The sequence below is a fragment of the Anabrus simplex genome, chromosome 14 (assembly GCF_040414725.1).
Source record: "Anabrus simplex isolate iqAnaSimp1 chromosome 14, ASM4041472v1, whole genome shotgun sequence".
NCBI lineage: Eukaryota > Metazoa > Arthropoda > Insecta > Orthoptera > Tettigoniidae > Anabrus > Anabrus simplex.
This window is the reverse complement of record NC_090278.1, coordinates 42,801,960-42,828,331: the sequence shown is the minus strand read 5'-3', so window position 1 is coordinate 42,828,331 and position 26,372 is coordinate 42,801,960. Positions and strand designations below refer to the sequence as shown.

The window sequence follows — 26,372 nt, the reverse complement described above, 5'->3', positions numbered from 1 at the left end:
GTTACTGGCTGCCAAGGATGACCTGACAACCAGAAATGTTGTGCTTCGTCTTACAGGCAACCAGTTCGGCTAGGCGTCAGGTGTTATTTCGTGTTCAGTGAAAATCAAATATGTAAGGAGTTTTGGGCTGAAAAACTGCGAAAAAGATTTAATAGAATGATTGCTTAGGCTCTGAAAATGTGCAGGAATTATCTTATAGATATGATGAATAATCTAGTAGTGGTGACACTTGAGCTCCATGTAGATCAGGAATTATGATAGTTCAGGCCTCAATGGCTTTCAAAGTTCAAGCATTTCAACTGCATTCTTGTCTCATTTTATCGGTTTTCATTTATGCTATACATTAATTCTTTCAATTTGTTGCTTAATTTCTTCTTTCATTTCTTAAACTCTTGTTTCATCAGAGGAATAAAGAACTTTCTCATTTTTAACCTTTTGCTAGTAAAAGAATTACTCAAAATATATTGACAAAAAGGATGTTTGGTTTCATGTGTTTGTTTTAATTAATAGAAACGTACATCATTGGTTTGAAGCAGCCCAAAGGTGTTCAGCAAGGTGGTTTACTTTCCCTAACGTTCAACTTGGTTGTGGAGTACTTTCAGAAAGTAGCTCCTACATGGTACAGCAATTATATAGAAAAGTATTGCAAAGATTAGACTGTAGAGGAGGAGTTTAGCAAAGCAATGAAAAGTTTCTGGTAAAGTGAAAAATGGAGTTATGCATGAATAAGACATTTGAGAGGAAGTTGCACTAGATGAGACATACGTGGTTAGAAACTAGAGGCATGACTGAATCACTTGGAGGAGACATTGGTCAATCTCTGGCTATAATAGCAATGAAAGACAGTGGAGAAATGTGGTTGTTTTACAAGTGGAATTCCAAAGATGATCTTGGGAGAGAAAATTGTGCTGAATTTTATCACATCCCAGAGCCAATTCTATTCAGTCTAACCTTTTTTCCTGCCAGAGAATAAAGTATCTGATTTTTGATATGCTCTATTGGTGGAAAAGAATCTAATTCCCTCCATGGGAACTTAGAATTTCCATTAAGAGAATAAAGTAAGCGTAACTAAACCTTATGAGTTCGACTGCTTCACACTTCTTTGTCTTCATTTGCCCAGTAAGTAGTCCATTTCTAAATTTGAAAAATGACTAGTAATTTCTGAAAGTTTGAAGTTTAAAGTATAAAGTATTGAATGCAAAAGCGTTTTATCGATTGAAAATTATATTATTGTTCTAAGTTCCTTTTATCTGGTATCGGTAGCTGTCAGCCATGCGGATAGTCGTGTACGATTGCACGGCCTCGAGTCAGTTCGCTTTAATGGCTAGTGTTGTAAAGCATAAACAGGGGGAACTCTGAAAAGTGGGAGAGAAGACTGTTGTCTTCAACGTATTTAATAAATTTATGGAAACTTATCCCAACAGTTCAATTGACAATATTCTGAAATTAACGTCAGAGTTCTCCGGTGTGTCTGTTTCGAGTGTTTACAGTGTGTGGAAAATTTTTCTTATACTGGCCTTGTTACCACAGCGGGTGAAAGGAGGCATGTTTGAGTGTTTTGGACATGCAGGGACTATCACTATGACTGATGTATTTAAATTGTTGTTTGAATGAACGAGTATTACCATAACTGATGCCTGGTAGTGTTATTGTGTTACAGGCATTGCTCCTTATCACAGTGTGAAGTTAGAATGCATCCCAAACTGATCCTGGAAGAAAGCTGAAGTCATTTCCTGGTTGAACTTTAAAAATGTAACAGAATTGCAGAAGACTCGCAGGCTTCGGTTTGAGAAATACGTAATCGATGATTTAGCTGAACAAGCTGCCGATATTGTACTGGCGCTGTCCCCGTATCACTGTGAATTAAACCCAATAGAGAGGTCATGATTGGGACAAGTTGGTGGAGGAGGAATGGTACAAGGACAGGATGAGATGGAGGAGGCTCATATACCACACCTGGGAAACTGGAGATGGTTTAGGATGATGATGATGAGAGATGGTGTGGAGTCAGATCAAACGTTATGTTGCCAGCCTTATCACCACTCTCAAACTTTTTTGACGTGCGTAAACATTCTGACACAGCATTTCATGGTGTTCGTATGTTCAGCATATGATGCGCGAAGAGAAGATTATTTGGGACATGAGAAGTGCCATAGATAGATACCTCAACATCATTTCCGCTTATTCAGCTCCTGCCGGGTCAGGGTATTTATGGCACTTCTCCATCTTCCTCTTTCCTTCCACCATTCCTCTTCCACGATCTTGTTCCAGTCTAAATTTCATCTTCTTATGCCGCTCTTCACTGATTCAATCCACCTTGTTCTAAGTCTTCCCCTTGCTCTCTTGCCCTTATACTTTGCCCCCAACATCTGTCTTGGAATTCTGTTCTCATCTTCTTAACATGTCCAAAGCACCTTGGTTTATTCTTTTCAACTCTCTCATTTATCTTTCATATCCCAACTTCCTAGCATCTTTATTTCTCACACTGTCTTTCCTTATCTTTCCTGTCATACTTCTTTGGAATTTCATCTCACTAGCTTGAATTCTACCCTCTTGCCTGCTAGTCATAGTCCAAGTCTCAGCTACATAAGTCAGTATGGGTGCATAGAACATTTTGTACATTATCCCTTTACATTTCCTTGACCGGGCTGAATGGCTCAGACGGTTGAGGCGCTGGCCTTCTGACTCCCAACTTGTCAGGTTCAATCCTGGCTCAGTCCGCTGGTATTTGAAGGGGCTCAAATACGTCAGTCTTGTGTCAGTAGATTTACTTTCATAGAAAAGAAGAACTGAGGGACTAAATTCCGGCACCCCAGCGTCTCCGAAAACCATCAAAGTAGTTAGTGGGATGTAAAGCAAAGAACATTATTACCGTACTTTTCCTTGGTACTTCTTTGCTCCAAACAAGTTTTCTTACACTTTGATAGAATGCATTACTCTGCTGTACCCTCCTGCTAATCTCAATGTCCACCGTAACATTTTGCATTAATTCACTTTGCAGGTATTTAAAGCTGTCCACAATTTCCAGACTCTGTCTTCCAATTTTCACGGTGCCCTTTTCTTACCTTTCTTCTCTCATCAACATAGTCTTGCATTTCTCTGTACTGATTTTTCATGCCATACAGTAGAAGTCCGTTATAACGAGTATTCACAACAGTGGAAATTTTACTCGCTAAGGCGGATTGTCGTTGTATCCGATTTTTGTATAAAAGTCGGAAAAAGCCCGTACACATTAAAATTGGTATGAAACGGCAATCAGTTTGTTCAAAGCTTGCGTTTCCACGGATGATTTCCACACAACGGCTTACTTGTTTGTTATTTTTCGAAATCCAATACTTCGTGAAAGTGTATGTTTAATTTCATTCTGAAAAAATTACAGTACCGTATTTCTCCGAATCCAAGACGAATCCCACTTTTTCCTTCAAAAATTTTTAATCAGGCTCAACAAGTGCATTGTAAAATCATACAAATGCCTTTGTTGTACAGTAGACATTTTTAGACTATTTGCAGACGCCGAACATTGGCTTCTGTTATGCCGCACATTTTGCGGCTGCACAATTATTCTTTATTTCCGCGGATTTAATGAGCATTAACTTAAAATTGGCATCATAATATCGAAGAGAACTAGTTGAAAATTTGCCTGCAATACCTATTGTATGTGTCTCTATAGTAATTGCCACGTAAGGAAATACCCCAGAAAGTAAATATCGCCGCCCGATGCTCTTCTTTTCTCTTTTTTGTAATGGCTGATCACTGCTGCCAACCTGCCTGGTTACATATTAAAATCATCAGACTTAACCATAACAAACTAACCTCAATGTAAACACCGATAATGAATCTTTCCCTACCCTAGCAAATGATAAAAGATAAGATGAAATAAATCAAGAAAATTGTGAATATCTTCTCAATGAGGAATTAAGGAAATACACACTTTCTCACTTAAATTATCTGTCTTTATTTTGATATACAGTAGGCGTACTATAACCATATTCTTGAAAAGAGGGGCGTGTTAAACGATGCAATTTATTTCATAAGTCTTTGCAGTATGATTTTCGAAAGTTCCAGACATTCAATGACTTCCCTTTCTTTTGCGCGAATATTTCCTTCTCTCTTCAATACCGGTAACCAGTAAGGAAAGAGATTATTGGGCATATTTTCAGCCTGCAGGCTGGTTATATCTTCAAGCTTATCAGGAAACATATAGGAATACTAATGAGCCAGCTCCGTGAACGGAATTTAGGTCAGCTTTCAAGTTCACTGCGGATTTGAAAATAATAATGTTACAAGTTCTACTGCCAAAATTTCGTCCCGCAAGAGTTATTTCATGTGCAGGTAGATCTAGACATGAGACTGACGTATTTGAGCACTTTCATCATTTCACACAAACTATGTTATTAAATGCATTATCCGAACATGCCACAATCCTACTTACCTGGTATTAGCCAAATAGATTTAAAATCCCACAGAAAAAGAAAATATCCTTTAAATATTCTCGTAAATGTATCACTAGTAACTTTAACGGCGATGCGGTGGCAACACGCACTTCACGCTTGAGCAGTGATTGAACGTTGCCAACGTGCCAGATTAACGGTAAATGTAAGACGTCGTATTGGCAAGTAGGGTCCCTAAACTGTGTGGTTACCGACACTGAAAAAGACCCAACAGCAAGAAAAGTAACTATAAATCAATATTTTAATATTACAGGGGAGAAAGCGTAAGGTTGCACCCTTAGGGTACGTCCTTACACGGAGAGGACTATACAATACGGCGATCCGTCAGGAAAATATTCTTGCTGTCTATGAAACTGTTATGGTACTTTTTCTCAGCGTAAGATATAACCGGCTACCGCTACGTGCATGTCTCGCTTGCCGTGTTCGGCCAACTTCAGCGGCTAGCGATGTATAGGGCTAATCGCGGATGTTGAAGGTCCACGAACAAGTTTATTGTGCCATGGTTTGGTCATTCCGCCCTTGCGTTTTTCGTGCACATACCTCACAATTTTTTGTACACTACACATTTCTTTAGCTTTGTCTTCACGCTGACACCAAATATTGGCTTTAGTTAGTCGTACGCCATATTTTCTTGCGGCTGCACAATTATTCTACAGTTCCGAGTGTTTAATAATCATTGACTTGAAAATGGCATAATATCGACGAAAACCGTTGAAAATTTGCCGGCGGTACCTGTTCCACGTTTCTTTAAGACTATCCATCGCGATAATATTCTTGCTATCTATAAAACTTAATTTTACTAAAAGTCAGGTACAGTAGACGTGTTATAACTCTGCCACTGAGTAGCCGTGGCCTTTCTAAGAATTCGGAGGCTCGCATGTTTTGATGCCATTCTGCAGATTTGAGAAACGTTTTTGTAGAGACTAACAGAATATCATTCTACCTTCACTATTCCCCGAGATCCAGTGGCGTTACACACAGGCACGCTACAACCGGTTGTCACGGCTTGCGATGTATAATAAGGAGGCGGTCGTTTATTGTCAACGAATTTTGTGTGTGCGTGCGGGGGTGAAAAGCAGCAGCATGGTTACCACGAGAGTTGCCAGTGATATTCATTACTGTTAGGCCGCGAATGCAAGACGACCCTTGATTTTTCGTATGAGATTCTGAGGAAAAAACATCATCTTGGATTCAGAGAAATACGGTATCACTCCAGAGTTTGCGTCTTCAAATGGCGTCGCCTAACCTAACCGCATATGTGTCATGAAGACATATTTGAAACACATGTAGAGAATTGAGTTATCCTCGCAAAAAAAAGTACATGTGACTTGCCTTTCTGAAATTTTACTAGACGTTACAAAATATAAACTATCCTCTGATATCAGTGATGTACTCTTCCATATCTTGAGGTGTATCACATTCCTACTAAATTTCAGTATATAACATTAAAATTAAGAGATCGTTTACTTCAGCCTTTTTTTTTTTTTTTTTTTACGAGATTCAACTGCTATCAGCCACGTAATTTACGCATTTATTACGAAAATTTGTTATCCTCTTTCATTTCGAATTTTCTTTAGAGAATAGCAGTCGGGTATTGCTAATCTACTCCAACATCATCTTTGAATGTCAACGGGAGAGCTCGCAAATGCACATATAGAGAAAACTATACCATACCAAAGATGATCAATCGCATTTTGTGGCAAACTTTTCAGTTTCCTTATTCAAACTGCGTCACATATCCTAACTTAACTGAACTTTACATACGATGAAAACGTACTTCAAATGCCAGGAGAGAAATGATAATCTTCTTGCTATGAATTTACATAATAATAACCTTTCCGTAATTTAACCAGATGCGAGAAAATGTAAACTAACCTGTGGAATAAATATGCACTCTGCCGTTTCTGGGTGTGTATCCCAGTTTTACTTATTTGCAGTATTTAGCATTAAAATTAAGCGATTGTTTGGTCAGCCTTTATTTTTAACGAGTTAAGAACAGTTGTCAGACATTTATTACGAAAGTATTTTCTCTTTCATTTCAGATTTTCTTTACGGAACAGGAGTCGAGGGGTATTACTAATAGACTGACATCGCCTTCGAATGTCGACGAGAGAACTCACTAGTAGACATAGGTAGGAAACGATACAGAAGATAATCGAATGCAACATAATAGCTGGAGTGCATAAATATCGGTAACAAAAAAATTTGCACGTGCTTAATCGCTCGTAATAACTGATGTGCCCGTGATAGGCGTCTCACTGTAACCGAATAATAATACACAGTTTAATATAGGAATTTTGAAGGGACAGCACAACATTGTCGGTATAACGGGGTTCTCGTTATATGGCGTACTCGCTATATCGGAATTCTACTTTACTTCTCAATTTTTTCGTTCAGTACATCCAGTTGTTGTTGTTGTTGTTGTTGTTGCACTTCTTTGCTGTCCTTTTCCCAGATCACATCATCATTTGCAAGTAGCGGTATCTTCATCTCTTTATCTCCATGTCTAGGAGATAGACACACCTGTTTGTGTTTAAAATGGTTGCTTAAATTCTTGATTTCTAAAAAGTTATTTCTGTACATATATTGCTCTTTGTATTTTATTTCGTCAATAATTTTGCAAAATTTTATTCCTACATTTCAGCAATAAGAGCTGAACCAAAAATGTTGATAGCAGTAAAAAGCCATATTTTATTTTTACAAATGTGCAGGAAACATGGCCGCTATACTTCTGCTGAAAATACGCGTATCAAAGCATTGTTGTTTGGAAAAAAAAATATTCTGCTGCATTATAAAAGGCAGGACACAGCCTGCGTACGTAACTTACATATGAATCCCAAAAGACAAATACCTTGAGTTCCATATTACTGGGAGACAGAGCTGTTCTGTTACATTGTATTACAACACATTGAAAATGACCCCTCGAAATGCCAGTATGCTGATTTCAGGGAAAGAAGTATGACAATCGCATCAATATCTTCACCTTCTGTACATGTGTATGGCTCGAGATATTCTGGTGCAAGTTCTCATAGGACGGGAACTTGTTTTACTAGATCACCATTCCTTACGCTTCTTGGATCCACATAATTTCGTCAATCATTTCACAGTTTTGCTTAAAGATAAGTAGTTACGCCAAGGTCCGGCTCCATGGCTAAATTGTTAGCGTGCTGGCCTGTGGTCACAGGAGTCCCAGGTTCAATTCCTAGTAGGGTCGGGAATTTTGACCATAATTGGTTCATTTCGCTGGCACGGGGACTGGGTGTATGTGTCGTCTTCATCATCATTTCATGCTCATCACGACACACAGGTCGCCTACGGGAGTCAAATCGAAAGACCTGCATCTGGCGAGCCAAACTTGTCCTCAGACACTAGGCACTAAAAGCCAAACGCCATTTCATTTTTTTCATTTCCGCCAAATTTGCAACATTTTGCAAAAATGTTGCGATTTCGTTGTTCAGAAAAGAAACAGATGCTTCTAGGAGAGGATTTTGTGAAGTAGGTGATAGCAAATTTTCCGATCTACAGGGAATCGAGCCTCTTGCAAATTTGGATTATTGTAGTAATGAAATATCACGAAAGTGTGCATGCTTTTTAATTTTCATGGCAAATGTACTATATAGCTGTTTGCTTTTTTTTGCTGGTGGCTTTACGTCGCACTGACACAGATAGGTCTTACGGCAACGATGGGATAGGAAAGGCCTAGGAGTTGGAAGGAAGCAGCCGTGGCCTTAATTAAGGTACAGCCCCAGCATTTGCCTGATGTTAAAATGGGATACCATGGAAGACCATCTTTATGGCTGCCGACAGTGGGATTCAAACCCAATATGTCCCAAATGCAAGCTCACAGCCACGCGCCTCTGACAGTACAACCAACTCGCCTGGTATACTTTATAGCAATGGCGATATATTTTTGTTACCGTATCTCATGTATGTTCATCTGTGTACGTCTGTCAATTTTCATTTATGTTCCTGTTGACATAAAGATCAGGCAGTGAGACACGTGATTATCACGAAGTGAGACAATGTTTGTTTATGCCTACTTTATTCTTTCGTTAGTTTAGTGTTACAGTGCACAAGTTCTTCTAGTATCAGGTGGAAAAGCAGTTTTACCATACTGTCTGCGTAATAGACACACTTCCTTTTTCCAATTCTTATAACAAATGCCCCACCATGAATGTGAAATAACCATTAGCATCAATAACTGTAATATGGCACATGAGTTGCAATTATAAGAGCTATTTTTCAAGGTCGGATCATTTGCAAAATTAAAACCACAGGGGGGAATCCAATGAAGCGTTGCGCGGTGTCTTTAGTGTGCCTGTCGACCACGTTACATCACACTTGTCAGTTCTGAGCGGCAGTGAGCATGTAAATGTGCGTAGTCCCTCCCGCCACGCGATTTCTTTGTGCTGAAGGTTCAGTGCAGCCGAAATTCATTAATAAACGAGTAATGTGTACGGTGCAGCAGTGGTGCAGGCTGTCAGGGAAGGAAGAGAGTGTCAACCAGTGATCTTATTCAGCGAGTGTATCAGGTGTTTACAAGTTGTCCATTTCATGACCATATCGATGTTTAATCAAGAAGTAAGTATAAATAACCACCTAATCGATACTTTATTAATGCCTCAGGCAAAATTTAATAAAATTAAAACTTACGGGACATGTTTCGACCACTTAGTGGTCCTCTTCAGCTGTATAAATAAAGAACTGAAAAGAAAAACATTGACAATAAGCACAAATAAAAGTTCTTTGGAGACTCCTTTGATAAAAATGGAGGTCGTCAGAATAGGTCATCTTGCCTCTCGTTCTTGTTTGGAAAAGATGTTTATTCTGCGCTGTCTAGAGGGTCTGTCTTTGAGCGCGACCTGGTGAAGTAACGATGTGATACAGTTTGACAGTTCATGGAAAGCTCTGGAGAGAAGGGAAGTAGAGTTTTATCGTCATCTAAAATAACATGTGAGGGAGGAGGGAGATTGGGCTGTGCTTCTGCGATGTCGTGTTTGAATATATCTCTTGTTTGTCTAGTCTGTTTCATGTCTACCCATTCTAAGTATTTGCTGAAAGATACAAAAGATTCTCTGCCATGGGATCCCATATGAAAGAGTCCAACCACAAATTCACTAATATAAAACAGGACCTTCAAATTATCTGTATGATTAATAAAGGTAATCTTATGAACAACCTGGAAAACATCCACATCGTTCTTGATAAATTGGAAAACGGTGAAGAGAAGCTCAACGAAAACGAGCATAAAAACATCTTATATGAGAATATTAGCAAATGCTTAGAATGGGTAGACATGAAACAGACTAGACGAACAAGAGATGTAATCAAACACGACATCGCAGAAGCACAGCCCAGTCTCCCTCCTCCCTCACATGTTATTTTAGATGAAGACAAAACTCTACTTCCCTTCTCTCCAGAGCTTTCCATGAACTGTCAAACTGTATCACATCGTTACTTCACCAGGTCGCGCTCAAAGACATACCCTCTAGACAGCGCAGAATAAACATCTTTTCCAAACAAGAACGAGAGGCAAGATGACCTATTCTGATGACCTCCATTTTTATCAAAGGAGTCTCCAAAGAACTTTTATTTGTGCTTATTGTCAATGTTTTTCTTTTCAGTTCTTTATTTATACAGCTGAAGAGGACCACTAAGTGGTCGAAACATGTCCTGTAAGTTTTAATTTTATTCAATTTTGCCTGAGGCATTAATAAAGTATCGATTAGGTGGTTATTTATACTTACTTCTTGTATCAGGTGATTCGAGAAAATAGTCTGTTCACGATTTCTGCGTTCAGTGATTTGTTTCCCGAAATTTCAAGGTCAGCTCTATATACCACCACCAGTGAGAGACATGAGTTCTGCAAACTCTCTGCGAGATGGGTTCCCAAGTTGCTGTCCTACCATCACAAAACACAGTTAATAGACCTCACCTTAACGTTTCTCCAGTGCTACCATACTGATGGAGAAGATTTTTTGAACAGAATTGTCACCGGGGGGGGGGGGGGACATTTCGGAAATGAAAAAAACAAAAGAGCAATTCAGACAGCGAGTGCATTCTCATTCCCCAAGTAAACCAAAGTGCAAGCAAACCTACTCCATCAGAAAGTGTATGGCTACTGTGTTCTGGGATGAAAAAGTAGTTTTTTAAAAATGGAATTCATGAAATATGGCATGACAATCACTGCAGCCTCATACAGCATTACTCGTCTACAAAGGGAAATTCAGAACAAGTGAAGTGAAATGTTATCATCAGGAATTGTCCTTCTTCATGACAATGTTCGACCACACACTGCAACTACAACAAAAACGCTCCTGCAGCGTTTTCGATGGGAAGTGTTTGATCATCCACCATACAGCCTGGACATGAAATGCTGATTAGGAGGACAGCATTTTGGCACAGACACCTAGCTGCTGACCAGCGTAGAGAAGTGGCTAAAAGCACAGGCAACTGACTTCTATGTCATTGGTATGGGAAAATTGGTACTACGTTATGACAGATGTGTATGTTGGTGCGGCAACTATATAGAGAAGTAGCTGGACGGTGTAGCCAAATGTTGCAAATAAAACATTTTTTATTTCCAATGGTTTTAATTTTGCAACAGATTAGTGGTCTTGCCACTAACAAGTCTACGATCGATAACTAGCTAGCATAAGCAGTGTTGTAACAAAAAACAGATGGCGTACAGTTTCAGCATCGGTCGTCATCCATCACAGAGTCACATTCATGTTGAAACTAACCAATCATAGTTAAAGTTTCCACTTCCTGTTTTAAATCGTGAATTTGAATATCATTACTCTGTCCATCATTTCTCATCTTCGCCAATGAATACTTCAATATGAAATGAATGATGGTTACAAATACATTGCATACCCTTCACAGAAATTGTATTGTGCAATCAGCACAACTGAGTCTGCGACCATTGATCTCAGTTTACTAGTTTAATTGCATACTGAACTCAGTCTAATTTTCAATATTACCAATACAATCTTAACCATTATGCTGTGGCGTCCACAACATGAATAAATACGGAATCGCTTCATCGACCTTTCTCTTCTTGGCTTTAACAGTATGAAAGTGATTGAGGTATGAGTGTTGCTAGCAATGCCATTTCGTATGCAGCCAGTCCCTGTAATGAATGGTGTGAAAGTGTTGCTCGTAAATTCAGTTGGACTTGGCAGAGGAAAACAGGATGCTACTTTGCTGTTCAGTTCTGTAGTATGCCTTGGGAATTGGGAATTATGGGGGATAACTTGCATGATTATTATGTCCAGTATGGAAAAGTGAACTAAAACAGAGGAATAAAAGTCAGATTGCAAGCTACAAAGATTCGTATCATATACAGAGCTTAGGACGAGACTTTACAATGTCCATCCAGTGGGTTCTTGGTCTTATTACGTGCGCGGTATAGGAATTGTGTATGTTTTCTTAAACCTAAGGTATATATTTATAGTACAGTATAATTTTAGAACATACGGTAATTAAAGGAAACAAACCAAGTCCATAGTACAACCACCGTGATGGGCCTTGATCTACCAAGTGACCATTGCACGGCCTAAAGGCCTGCTGATTGCGAGATGCCGTTTAGTAACCACAACAAGTCCTCTAAGCTGGTATTCTTGTCTTTCCATACAGAGACTGCCATCTCCCAGTCAGATAGCATTGTAACCACATAGGCTGAGTGGACCCTAAATTAGCTCAAGGGTACAGGTAGATATCTAGCTGGTCAACACATGAACCCGGGGCTCTCAAGTGAGACACCCCTACACTGCAGGGCCGCCATTTTGTTAATTAATGTAGCTATATAATCCTATGTTAATATTTACTCTACAATCTAAGGCACTAAGTGATATTAACTTAAAGGTTTCAGCTACTCAAGTATAATGTACAAAATCATCTTGATTGTGCCAGATTGATATAGTTTCTATATTTGAAAAAAATATGCGGAGGAAGACCAGGCGAGATAGAACTGAAATGAGCAAATAAATGCAAAAGCCTGGTCATGATTATTAAGGCATAGAAGTTGTTATGGTCTGACACCGTGGTTTTCTCCCTCAGAATGTTGGCCAACAGAATAGAAGAGGTGGTCGTATACCCTAATTACTGGATCACGTACCAAGAGTCTGGATTTGTTTCCAAATGTCTCTGCAGTCCACATATGGAGTGAAGGTGTATGATGCTCTTGGTGGTGATTCTTCTGTTGAATAAGGCATTGATCATTGAACTTACTCCTTGGTGTACTGCACTGCATAGTAGTAGACCATACATAAGCACTGGGTCTGTCTCCTTACCTCATAGCACAACACAACATACCATCATAAAATTGACACAGAACCACACCAACTCTTGTAATGGTCTTCCCCTCTTGAGGCAAGGAATAAAGTAACTCCATGACCAAAGGTGGTGCACCCGAACAAATGATCGAAAACTGCCAATCGCGGCCTAAGGACTCGTACCCAAGTACCTCGACATTAAAACACACCAAGAATTATGTAAAGTATTCGTTGTTACAGGGCCAAGAAATGGAAAATTCTGTGGGAGGAATTCAAAAGAACTGTTAACTTGTAAAAATGCACAAACTTTCATGTGAGTGAAGAAATGACGTGCTACGTTCCATTGTTTTAGGATGATAGGTCAGTTCAGTTCGCACACAGAGTGAGCTTTGGGGTAAGGAGAAATTGACATTAGTTGTATTACATGCATAATACCCAGTACAAATAATTTTCATTTTAAAATATATATTTTCCTTTACGATCATCATCATAAGTAATATGATATTTTGTGAAAACAAATATATGAATATTATGCTAATTATTATATATTTGTTAATTGAGAGAGAGGTATATAAATTATGTATTTACTTTCCCTGACCAGAGTTCGGATTAATTACAGAGAGTAAGAAGAAGGAATTTGCAGCGCAGAGTCCATTGTGGATGTCTGACGAATTGGAATTCTGGCCTGATCGAGGGAATGATCCTGTACCGCATTTCAGTTTGATTGCAGCTCTTCATAGCGAATTAGTGGCAGTGTCCACTTCAGGCCAGCTTTATCAGTGGAAGTGGAATGAAGCTGAACCGTACAAACATTCTGAGGTGAGAAAAATTAATATGTCTACCCAGTTCCATTGTAGGCTTATCCCTACTGTTAGTACAAAGAAGTTTATCTAACAAATTACCCTAAATGCTGTTTGACACACTTTTCTAACAATCTGGAACTAGGGAAATTTAATGACAAAGTGTGTGGATAGCAAGTAGAAATACTAAGTGGGAGCCCTTCACTCTCTTCCCATTAGAAAGCAATGGAGAAACTAGTGGCTTCGGTACAGATAGTTGACATGGAAGTGCAACGGTCACTTTAGACCCATGGATGCTATTGTTTATACTGGGTCTTCACGCTTATACTTGTCATAGGAGTGGTTTTTCATTGTATTAGCTCGATTTGGGAATATCATGAGTGCGAAAATGCAGTCGTGCCTTGTGCCCCCTCCCCCCTCTGTCTTAAGGAATTGCTCACGCTGGTGCCTATGTTGATTTAGCAATTTTCTCTCTCCATCTAGCGGGGGTCTCATCTATTTTAGGTGGCGTTAATTTTATTACCACAACTATTAATATACGAGCTCCTGGAATATCACTGGATGCCTATTTGGTTACAGATCAGATAAAGATAAACTTTTCTCACCACTTGAAACTGAGCAGCATTTCTCATAAGTGGGCTAGAGCATCTCAAGAAAAGTCATGCTGCTTTTGCATAAGTCAAGGATTTGTGAGTCACTTTTTGGAAGATCTCGTTATAAATATCAAGTCGTGTATTGTTCATGGGGAAATGGTTGAAGTTCCGAGAGTAAGGTGGAGCTTAAGGCCAGGATCTGTCCCACAAGTTCTTTCCAAACCTGCCATCCTATTTAAGCAAGTCCCTGAAAATTCAGAAATCTGCATTGGAAAGAATTATTCAAAGTACATGTTGGCATTGACACTATTAACAGCAATAGCTTAGAATGTGATGAACTCAATTTGCCTTCCACATCTAACTTACCTAATAGTGAGGATAATATAGAAACAAATAACCTGATCTGAATTGGCCCTGTACATCTGATGTAGTTGATGGTGACCTATAATTATTTTAAATTTGACCAGACAAGTTAAAAACCTTGATAGGAATTTAATTAGAAACAAAACAAATTAGCTGCATAAAGAGCCCTGAATTGAAGCAGATTGAAATTAAGGTCATTGTGTCAAGTTTGAATTGACATCAGAGCATAGAGCCGGCAATGCTAATACGTTCCAAGCGACCTGTGAATCAGCTAATGCCAGAAGTTCATTATCTTCATCCTCCTCCACCATTCCCTCATCCAGCTTCTGCTGGGTCGGGGGAGTTACAGCACTTCTCCAACTTCCTTTCTCCTTCTATCATTCCTCTTCCATTATTTTGTCCCATCTGGGTTTCTTCTTCTTGCATTCCTCCTTTTTGAATCAATGCATCTTGTTCTAGGTCTCCCTCTCGCCCTCCTTTCCTCAAACTTAATCTCTGTTATCTGATTTAGTATTTTTTTCCTCCATCCTCTTTACATGTTCAAACCATGTTAGTTCTCTCATTTAAGTTTTTCGTTCCAACCTCTTTTTTCTTTTCTTTTTTTTCTGATGCTTTCATTTGTCACTCTGCCTTTCCTTGTCTTTCCTATCATACTTCTTTGGTATTTCATTTCACTGGCTTGAATTCTACTCTCCTCCCTACTTGTCATTGTCCAGGTGTGATTTACATTAGTCAATATGGCTACATAATACATTTTGTAAATTATCTGTCTACACTTCCTTGGTACTTCCTTATTCCAGAATTCATTGCCCTGTTGCATTTTCATTCTAATCTTCATGTCCAGCCTTGTATTCACTTCCTAGGTATTTAAAATTGTCTCAAGGTTTTGACCACCAATTTTCATAATGCCTTTCGTTTGTCTTTCTCCTCTTGATATCACCATGGTCTTGCTTCTCTCCGCGCTGATCTTCATACGATACTCTTCGATTTTATTGTTCAGTGCATCAAGTTGTTCTTGTACTTTTTTGCTGTTTGTTCCCCAGACCACAAAATCATCTGCAAGTTGTATTCCTATATGCTTCCTTTGTCTGCTTTACAATTTCATATTAGAAACAAAAAAAGGCGACAACGTGCTCCCCTGTCTTAGTCCAGTTTCATTTCTAAACCATTCTGTCTTTCCAAACAGAGTCTGTATGCTGCTGACACAGTTTCTGTACATTCATTGCACCATTTCTACGTTTTGTGCACCCAGTCTTTTTTTTTTTTTTAAATATGGTTTCCCACGCCTTTTCCCTAGAACACTTATCATAATGCCTTTGTCATATCTGTGAATAAACAATGTCTATTGGGTTCAACCTTTTCATTACTAATTAGGTACGTGTTAATGTTACAAATACCTTTTATTCAACTTCGGGACCGGTTTCGACATATATAATGTCATCATCAGCCATAAAATGAATCACAATATATAAGCAAAGACATAATCTGTAACTGACTATTCACACCATGTGTCATAACAGAAGAGTAATGGCTTAATAATTAAATCTGGCACAGTGACACATTGAAGTAAACATCAAGTCTCTCATTCAAAGAATAAAAGAAGTTTCTTGAATTGAAGAACCTTGAAGGTTCGTGAATTGAAGAAGGTAGTAGTTATCACATACTTTTTTTGTCCCGCTTCTTAAAGACTGGTATATTATTCCCTTTCACCAATCTTCTGGCCCATGAAGCTGTCGCTATATACACTTGTAACGATCTGTACACCTTATTGTAGTCCAGCAGCATTATCATTTCCACACTAATGTCATCCATTCCTGATGTCTTCCCCATTTTCATTTTATGGACCGCTAATTCCACCTTGTAACATGGCTGCATCTTCTACTGTTGAGTCAACACATCGTATTACTTGTCTCCTCTGCACAATTTCTCAAATTCAGCAGTTTATTAAAGTACTTCTTCCATACTCTGTTTATTTCTTCTGGATGTGTTATAAACTCTCCACCTTCCCCTTTCATTAGCTTTGTATAAATTCTTTCTTTCCTATTACTTCTTATAATTTCATAAAGCCTTCTCTTACTGCCAGCTGCATCTGTTTCCATCTATTGTGTGAATTCTTCCCAACTTCTTCTCTTACAATTTCTTACATTTTCTTTTATTATCAAGGTACTTCCTTTTGCTTTCTTCTTTTCTATCTCAATTCCATTCTTGCCATGTTTTCTTCTTTCCTTTAATTCGTTGATGTTTTACCACAAGCTCTCTCTGCCCCACTTACAAATGTCCTTTTTAAATTGAACCATTCATCTTCCACAATTGCGACTTCAGTAACTTGAATTTGTTGTTTCAGTCTTTTCTTTTAATTTCCACACCTTCATCTTACTATCTCTTATCTACTATAATTTTTCCATTTTCTCCAGTCTGTTTTGCTATCACAGCTCTATGGTCTTCATTGAATACTTTTCCTGGTAAAGCTGTTACATCCATCAACTGTCTGCAATTTTCCCTTTCCACCAGAAAGTAATCAATTGCTGATTTTATTCTTGTCATCCCACCATATCTTGTAATTTGCCTGCTATTTTTCTTCCAAAACCATGTGTTGTCCACAATCATTCCATTCCTCACATAAAACTCAATAGTTTCTGTACTTCGTTCATTTTCCCTTATCCATATCGTCCAATTATTCTTCCTTTCTTTGTCTTCATTTCCCACCTGTGCATTTAAGTCTCCCATGATAATCACTTCCACATCACTTATCTCCTTTTCTAGTTTCTCCAGGAATTTCTCAATATCCTCCCCTTGGTTCCCTACACTTCATGCACTTGTATGAAGCCCTGAACTTTGTTTTTCATTCTCAGTCTAATTTTCATTATCCTGTTGCTGATGTACTCTACCATATCCACTCTTCCAGCTGTTTTAAAATTATCAGGCCCACTCCATTTTTCTCCTCTCCGCCACCACTGCAGTATAGTGTATATCTGTTCCTCATTCCTTTCCGTTCCCCTTCCATTTAACTTTGCTCAACCCCATCATTCTTTCCCATCAGGGTCATAAGCGTAATTGTGCCTACCTTCAGGATGTTGGTTACTGGTCGCCCATCTTTCACATTGCTCAAGGAACTAACCTTTCCAGAGACAAGTTTCATATCTTATATAGGCTATACCTGCTGCCAGATGTAACTTTAGGCTGCTCACAAACTGGTACTTCACCTAGTAACAAAGAAATTACCTCATCCGGTCTGTCATGATCCCACCATAATATTTTCAGTGTAATTTAAGGGCTGAAATTAGCATTTAATGTTCACTACATATATTTAACTGCCTAATCACTTCAAAATCAAAATATTTCCAGCTAATGGAATTTTCGATGTTTTTTCCTTATATATTGTGCTTATTTTCAGAATGGCAACGTTCACCATCCCAAAACTCTGGCACTGGGCCTCCTGTCTGAGCGCATCGTTCAGATTTCTGCTACTGTCATTCGTTGCTCTGTTGCCACAGAGAGTGGAAAAGTTGCCACCTGGCTTGATGAACTTCTGAGCCATGCTGCTGGCAAACTGGAGCATCCAGCTCAGAGTTTCTCTGAATTCAGTCTAGATCGCATAGCTTCTCTTCACACATGTACTTTATACACAGTGGCCCGTCTCGAGAGTGGAGCGTTGTACTGGTGGTGAGTATGGATGCTACCTTTATTATTTGAGTATATGTTTCAGGGCCCTATTTCAAAACATCTGAAAATATCAAGATGATCTTGATAATATTGTTTCTGTTCTTAATTGCAGCACTAAGGTATGTGATCTTCAAAATTCTTACTCAGTTTTTACCTGCAAGAGTTATTTCTATAAATAATGATTGCCATTAGATGAAATACTGATTTTTCCTACATTTTAGAATCCTAAAATTATTCTTTACCTTTTTTAACATACATTTTACTATAGACCCAATATGCCAAACTTTTACGGACTAGCGTGTCAATGTCTTGTTTATTACTTTTTAATGTCTTAGGGTGCCATCGTTTAATTTCCTTTAAAATCATCATGAAACCCCTCTTTTGACTTCATTTAGATTCTAGATTGCATTACATATATGGTAAATCAATCTGTCTGAATGTGTCATGACTTCATTTTGCAAACCTTACTGAAAATTACATTTAAAAACAGGTAAATTTTAAGATTAACATATATATTTGCTTTAACCTAATAAATTTGTTAAAAGTATGGCCATAGAATTGACATACTTCTTTATCAAAGCTTAATGTTAAAATGCTATGTTGCTCGATTGTTGACATATTTATTACATTTTAAAAACATTAAAATACGTTAATATGTTGCCCGACGTGCCACTGAAGCAGTGTTCACGTGTCACTTGGTGGCACACGTCATAGGTTCCCCATCGCTGGCATAGACAATACGAATTGGGAAACACTTCCCATCAGGATGATCAAGACCTGCCTCTAAGCTTCTATCAGTCATTTACAACTCCCTACATGATCAGTCTGTGATGTATTTTTAGTTCATCAGTTTTATCCAGGACATATTTTTTAATGTATTGGTCATTTCCCCTTCAAATTCGTGTAAGCCAACTCTCCTACTTTCCGCACTGGCCTGTCATTGGTTGTTTGTTGGGGTGTTTTTTTTTTTTTTTTCCTGCTTATCTAGATATGAAAGTTATAACATGCAAGAAATAACATATTGATGAAAAGTGAACTTGCAATGAAATCCATTTTACTTCCTTGACTCTAGGGGTGTTTTGCCATTTGGCCAGCGCAAACGTCTATGGGAGAAGCACAGAGCCAAGTCCAGGAAACATCGCCCATCAACAGCTACAGCAGACATAGTGTGCGGAAGTCAAGTCTGCATGAAGAACAGTCCAATGTATCAACCAGGTGCTATTGGTAGGTGCTGAGTTTCACACCTCATTTCTTTCTAGTAGATTCTTCTCAAGGATTAACACATTGAATTTACTTTCATTTCATAATTTTTATTAACTTTTGCTTCAGAACATAACTGCATTTTATGGCCCTAAGCATCTCTTGTTGCAGTTTGCTGATCAATGATACTATAAATCAGAAGAGAGATGAAATTCATTAGATTAGAGTGTGTCTTTGCATCATCCTCTCTTGTCAAGTGAATGTAGTTTCTAATCTTGAGGAGGTGCATTATGGCATGTAGATTGTTCCTACCTTTGTTAAGTTTGTGAAGTGCTCTACGTAAATTACTTACTCAGAATATGGTTATAAACTTATAAATGTTTGGTAAGACCGATTCTCGAAAATGGATCTGCGTGCTGGGATCCGTACAAGGTAATTTTAATAAATTCCCTAAAAATGTTCAAGGAAGAGCGGTGTGTTTTGTAAGCGGGAATAGGAGGAATACCTTTAATTGGAAAATCTTGAATGTAGAAGAACTAGAGTTTGCCTATGTGGTTTTTGTAAGAGCTATATGGGAAGGGCTGCCTGGAGTAGTACTATACTGAAATTCAACTCAAGAGCTTAGGAAAAGTATCCTTCCGCACGTGAGCACGTCCCCTGTTCCCCTTCCCGTCGCCGTTCTCCATCTCCGCCACAACCTGCTTATTATTAACGCCGTCTATCTGACAAGTACTTCATTCTGAAATAGTGAATCATCAAATGAAATCGCATCCTTTTACATAGCTCTACTCTGATTATTTATTCCTTTACTGAGCATGTAAAACCTACAGATTACTGACGAATACCGAGGCAAGAGAAGCAAGGTTTATTTTTCATAATGCAATTTGTGTGAGGCACATGGGGACTTACAACATAATTATACGATTCCGCTCTCGTACAACTGTCAGTGGCATTTTCACATATTTCAAAAAGCTGAAAAAAAAACCTGTGAGTGGGATTGCAAAATACAATGTTTCCAGGAATGTTGTAAATATTGTAGTCTCATCATTCGGAAGGTAAAAAGGAACTCATGATCCCCTCATGACAAGATTTCTCCAGATAGAGGGCGGTTACGAATATACAGCAAAGTACGAATTATTAATATTATCGAATACGCCAAGGATCCTATTCCCATACCGTGGTAAGGCCCTTCCTGTTTTATTTACGGCGAATGCTGAGCTGACAAACCAACCTTTCGCTGGAGACTTGGGTTTTGCGTGGAGTTTAAATTCCACTGCACACAGAAATGCCGGTCAGTTGCGCGGTCTTTTGCATGTCTTCCACTGCCCACAGCGGATTCTCATCTCGTGGGCTACTGTAAACGTTTAAAAACAATTTGGTTTAGATTTGCTACTTAATTTTTCTCCACTTTTGTTAGCTTTAAAATATTTCACAGGGGACTCAAGCGTCGCAGCATAACACACGTCTTGCTCACAGCTGGCAGCCATTATGAAACTGAACATGCTGTTGCAGCCAGTATTGCCAACAGTTTTCTTGGATCCATTTTCAACGTCGCACTTATTATGCGAACTTATCAGCAATGGAATGAACTCGAACAAAGCTTACTAAGTACATAGTGCAATAAGATATCAATATCATATTAAATAATTATTATTTTGCTACATACACCACTGAGAAAAATAACTATTCATAGCCATCTACGTATGAAATATTCGAGTTGGTAACGAACCCGAATAACATACAACCTGTGATATATTTTCCATATTGATACAGGGCAAAAAATTTTAATTAGTGAAGTCAGTTCACCAGAATATCTAACCAAACTGAAGGATGCTCCTGACTTCAGGAACAAGTAACAAACCTAGGGAACTATTTGGCACTGTGGAAGCCTTCTCACCGACCAGAAGTCTAGCTAACATCAAAGGGACTGCTAAGGTCTTGAGTTGACTCTCAGTATAGGAATAGGTTGAAACCTCCCTCATACCTATCGAGAAATGATCACAACCATAAAATTAGGGCCAAATACCAGCGTACCGATCTGGGTAAAGTTTTCCTTCGTAAACAGGGCCATAGGGAATTGGACTAAATTACCTGCAGCAGTCTTTGTTAGATTCCCTTCTGGTATCTAAACATTTAAGATCATTAGTGCTAGTTTAAAATGAAAAGGAAAAGTGGTAACTGACTGACATTGAATTTGTGATTTTTCTGCTGGATTTAGAATGTTGTTGTTTTCAGTGTCATGTACTTATGTTTTAACTTTATCACCACACTGCTGTAAGTGATCATTGCCGCCAAGATATTTTCCAATTGTGATGTATTTGTTAATATAAATTATAAAAAATAATAATGTGGGCAACGCGTTGCTGTTTGTCTATTATAGTTTGTAGAGTACTGTGGGGCGAGCAGCGGGCACGTCAGTGCAACAAATACAGTAGAAGTCAGTTATAGCAAGAATTCACAACAGCGAAAAATTCACTCGCTATAACGGATTGTCGTTATATCCGATTTTTGTATAAAAGCCGGAAAACACTTCATGCACATTAAAATCGGTATGAAACGGCAATCAGTTTGTTCAAAACTTGTGTCTCCGCAGATGATATCCACACTAGGCTTACGTTTCTCCGAATCCAAGATGAACCCCACTTTTCCCTTCAAAAAAGTTAAATCAGGCTCAAAAAGAAGTGTGTAAAATCATATGAATGCCTTGTTGTACAGTAAGCCTACGCATTTTAGACTATTTTTAAATGCCGAACATTCACTTTCGTCACGTCGTTTTTTGTTTTTTGCGGCTGCACAATTATTCTTTATTTCCGCGGCTTTAAGGGCCATTAACTTAACATTGGCATCATAATACCGAAGAGAACTCGTTGAAAATTTTCCGGCAATACCTATTCCATGCAATACAACGATCCATCAGGAAATTATTCCTGCTATCTATAAAACTGCTACTTTTACGCAGCGTCAATATAACCGGCTACCGCTACACGCTCGTCTCGCTTGTCGGGTTCGGCCAAATTCAGCACCTAGCGATGTATAGGCCAATCGAGAACGTTGAAAGTCAACGAACGAGTTTATTGCGCCATGGTATGGCCATTCCGCCCTTGCGTTTTTCCTGCACATACCTCACAATTTCACCTTCGACTTCTTTAAAGCGTCCTTGTTGCGGACCACTGAATGCATTTTTTGTGCAGTACGCATTTTTTTTAGCTCTTTGTCTTCACGCTAACGTCAAATATTGGCTTTAGTTAGGCCTATGCCGTATTTTCTTGCGGCTGCACAATTATTCTACATTTCCGAGTGTTTAATAAACATTAACTTAAAATTGGCATCTTAATATCGACTAGAACCTGTTGAAAATTCGCCGGCAATACCTTTTCCACGTATCTTTTTACAATACGGCTATCCATCACAAAAATATTCCTGCTGTGTATAAACCTTAATTTTACTAAGCGTCAAGTACAATAGACGCATTATGACTCTGCCACTGACTAGCCATGGCTTTTCTAAGAATTCGAAGGGTCGCATGTTTTGATGCCATTCTGCAGATTTGAGAACCACACAGGCACTGCACAACCGGTTGTCGCGGCTAGCGATGTGTAGTATAGAAGCGGTCGTTTATTGTCACCGAGTTCTGCGCGTGTGAAAAGAAGCAGCGTGGTTACCGCGGTAGTTGCTAGTGGTATCCACTAACTTACTGTTAGGCCGGAAAAATACGGTATCACTCCAGAGATTTATGTGGCAAACACCTCAGCTTTCTTCTTCAAACAGCGTCACTTAAAATAACCGTATTTGTAGCCTATCATAAAAACATATTTGATATGCATGTAGAGAAATAAACTCCTCGCGAAAAATTTACATGTAAATAGCCGTAACTAAACGGGAGAAGATATGAAATATCCTCTGAAATCAGTGATGTAGGTACTCTGCCATATCTTGAAGTGTATCACATTCTTACTTAATTTCCGTATATAACATTAAAATTAAGATATCGTTTACTTCAGTCTTTATTTTTAACGAGTTAACAACGTCTATCAGCCACGTTATTTACGCATTTATTACGAAAACATGTTATCCTCTTTCATTTCGAGTTTTCTTTAGAGAACAGTAGTCGATGGGTATTACTAATCAACTCCAACATCGCCTTTGAATGTCAACGAGAGAGCTCGCAAATGCACAAAGTGAAAAAACTATACTGTACCGAAGATAATCGATCGCATTTTGTTGTAAACATTTCAGTTTTCTTATTCAAACAGCGTCACGTATCCTAACTTAATCGTACTATACGTGTGATGAAAACACACTTCATGCGCCAGTAGAGAAATTATAACTTTCTCGCTATAAATTTTCATAATAGCCTTTCCGTAATTTAACCAGACGCGTCAAAATATAAACTAACCTCTGAAATCAATTCAACACACTGCCATATCTCGAGGTAATGAAATGAAATGTCATATGGCTTTTAGTGCCGGGATATCCCAGAACGGGTTCGGCTAGCCAGGTGCAGGTCTTTCTATTTGACTCCCGTAGGCGACCTGCGTGTCGTGATGAGGATGAAATGATGATGAAGACAACACATACACCCATCCCCCGTGCCATTGGAATTAACCAATTAAGGTTAAAATGCCCAGCTGGGAATCGAACCCGGGACCCTCTGAACCGAAGGCCAGGACGCTGACCGTTCAGCCAACGAGTCGGACATATCTCGAGGTGTATCCCATTCTTACTTAAGTGCAGTATTTAGCCTCAAAATTAAGTGGCCGTTTAGTCAGCCTTAATTTTTAACAATTTAACAACCGTTAACGGACACGTTATTTACGCATTTATTACGAAAATATGTTCTCTTTCATTTCGAATTTTCTTTACGGAACAGCTGTCAACGGGTATTACTAATCGACTCCGACATCGCCTTCGAATGTCGACGAGAGAAATCGCTAGTGCACGTAGCGGGGAAACGATGCCAAGGGTAATCGATCGCATGCAATATCATCGCTGTGGTGCATAAATATCGTTAACAGAAAACGCGCACACGCTTAATCGCTCGTAATAACGGATGCGCCACTGATAGTGTTCTCGCTGTAACCGAAGGACGATACACAGTTTAATATAGGAATTTTGAAGGGACAGAAAAAAGTCGTCGCTATAACAGAGTTTTCATTATATTGCAAGTGACTAATCTCATGTTTTAGTCCGTATTGAAATCTGTTGATATACAATAATAAAGTTTTATTATGAATCCACCTGTTCAATACATTATAATGTTGTCACATTTAAAATAACTTCATTAGTTAAAAAGTTATATATGGGACATGTTTCGCTCTCTTATAGAGCATCATCAGCCAAATCTGAATCTCGAATAATTGTTATTTACTTAAATGACTTAAGAACTATTAGAACATTTTTGACAAACTTAAAACTTATTCTATTAGAATATCATAAAATATAAAATCTTTGTATACATGGCTTAATTACATATGCTTAATAGGAAGATACATTAAAATTATGGAAGAGAGAGTGCTAAAATATAAAATAAAATAAAAATATATATATCATGTCCAAAATCTTAGAGAGACGTGAAAATCAATCTTAGGAGTTAAGTTTGAGGATTTTCTTGGCAATGAGATCTGGTAAAAAAGTTATTTATCCCTTGTGGATAAGAGTCTATAAAGATTCAAATTATCATCAATTTGATGATTGAACTTGTAACAGGATAAATGTTGGTCTTCAAGAAATTTAAATGCTTGTTGTCATATGACCTCGGCGAATGCTGTTGAAAAGATATGTTCTTATAGATGTCAATGACCGTTCGTTGAACTAATGGATTTGATAAGGATGATTGAAAGGGACTGCAGCTATCAAGCTCGGTCCACACTGTTTTTTCACTGTTCTTAATGCAAGACCTGTGTAACAAATGTACAGTAACAGCTCTGGTTGCCTATGCAATGCTTCGCTTAACATGAATAAGAAAACACGTAAATCAACGTCCCTTTCAATCATCCTTATCAAATCCATTAGTTCAACGAACGGTCATTGACATCTATAAGAACATATCTTTTCAACAGCATTCGCCGAGGTCATATGACAACAAGCATTTAAATTTCTTGAAGACCGACATTTATCCTGTTACAAGTTCAATCATCAAATTGACGATAATTTGAATCTTTATAGACTCTTATCCACAAGGGATAAATAACTTTTTTACCAGATCTCATTGCCAAGAAAATCCTCAAACTTAACTCCTAAGATTGATTTTCACGTCTCTCTAAGATTTTGGACATGATATATATATTTTTATTTTATTTTATATTTTAGCACTCTCTCTTCCATAATTTTAATGTATCTTCCTATTAAGCATATGTAATTAAGCCATGTATACAAAGATTTTATATTTTATGATATTCTAATAGAATAAGTTTTAAGTTTGTCAAAAATGTTCTAATAGTTCTTAAGTCATTTAAGTAAATAACAATTATTCGAGATTCAGATTTGGCTGATGATGCTCTATAAGAGAGCGAAACATGTCCCATATATAACTTTTTAACTAATGAAGTTATTTTAAATGTGACATTATAATGTATTGAACAGGTGGATTCATAATAAAACTTTATTATTGTATATTCTCGTTATATGCCGTACTCGCTATAACGGACTTCTACTGTACATTTGTTACACAGGTCTTGCATTACGAACAGTGCAAAAACAGTGTGGACCGAGCTTGATAGCTGCAGTCGCTTAAGTGCGGCCAGTATCCAATATTCGGGAGATAGTGGATTCGAACCCTACTGTCGGTAGCCCTTAAGATGGTTTTACGTGGTTTCCCATTTTCACACCAGGCAAATGCTGGTGCGGTACCTTAGTTAAGGCAACGGCTGCTTCCTTCCCACTCCTAGCCCATTCCTATACCATCGTCGCCACAAGACCTATCTGTGTCGGTGCGATGTAAAACAACTTGTAATAAAGGAAAGCAGCTAATTGGCCTCTTACTCAACCTTACTCTCCCCTTGTCCTTCTCCCCACAAATTTCAGCTG

The 26,372-nt window shown here is 38.4% G+C and overlaps 1 protein-coding gene across 4 annotated transcripts in view; it reads left to right on the top strand.

Annotated features, from left to right (window-relative positions):
* hyd (E3 ubiquitin-protein ligase hyd) overlaps positions 1-26,372 on the top strand; it is a 544,651-nt gene that overhangs the window by 95,153 nt on the left and 423,126 nt on the right. For all 4 annotated transcript variants that reach the window (XM_067158035.2, XM_067158036.2, XM_067158034.2 and 1 more), the window contains exons 6-8: positions 13,347-13,546; positions 17,878-18,146; positions 19,219-19,370. In XM_067158035.2, the coding sequence (XP_067014136.2) occupies positions 13,347-13,546; positions 17,878-18,146; positions 19,219-19,370 (621 nt within the window). The remainder of the gene's footprint in view (positions 1-13,346; positions 13,547-17,877; positions 18,147-19,218; positions 19,371-26,372) is intronic.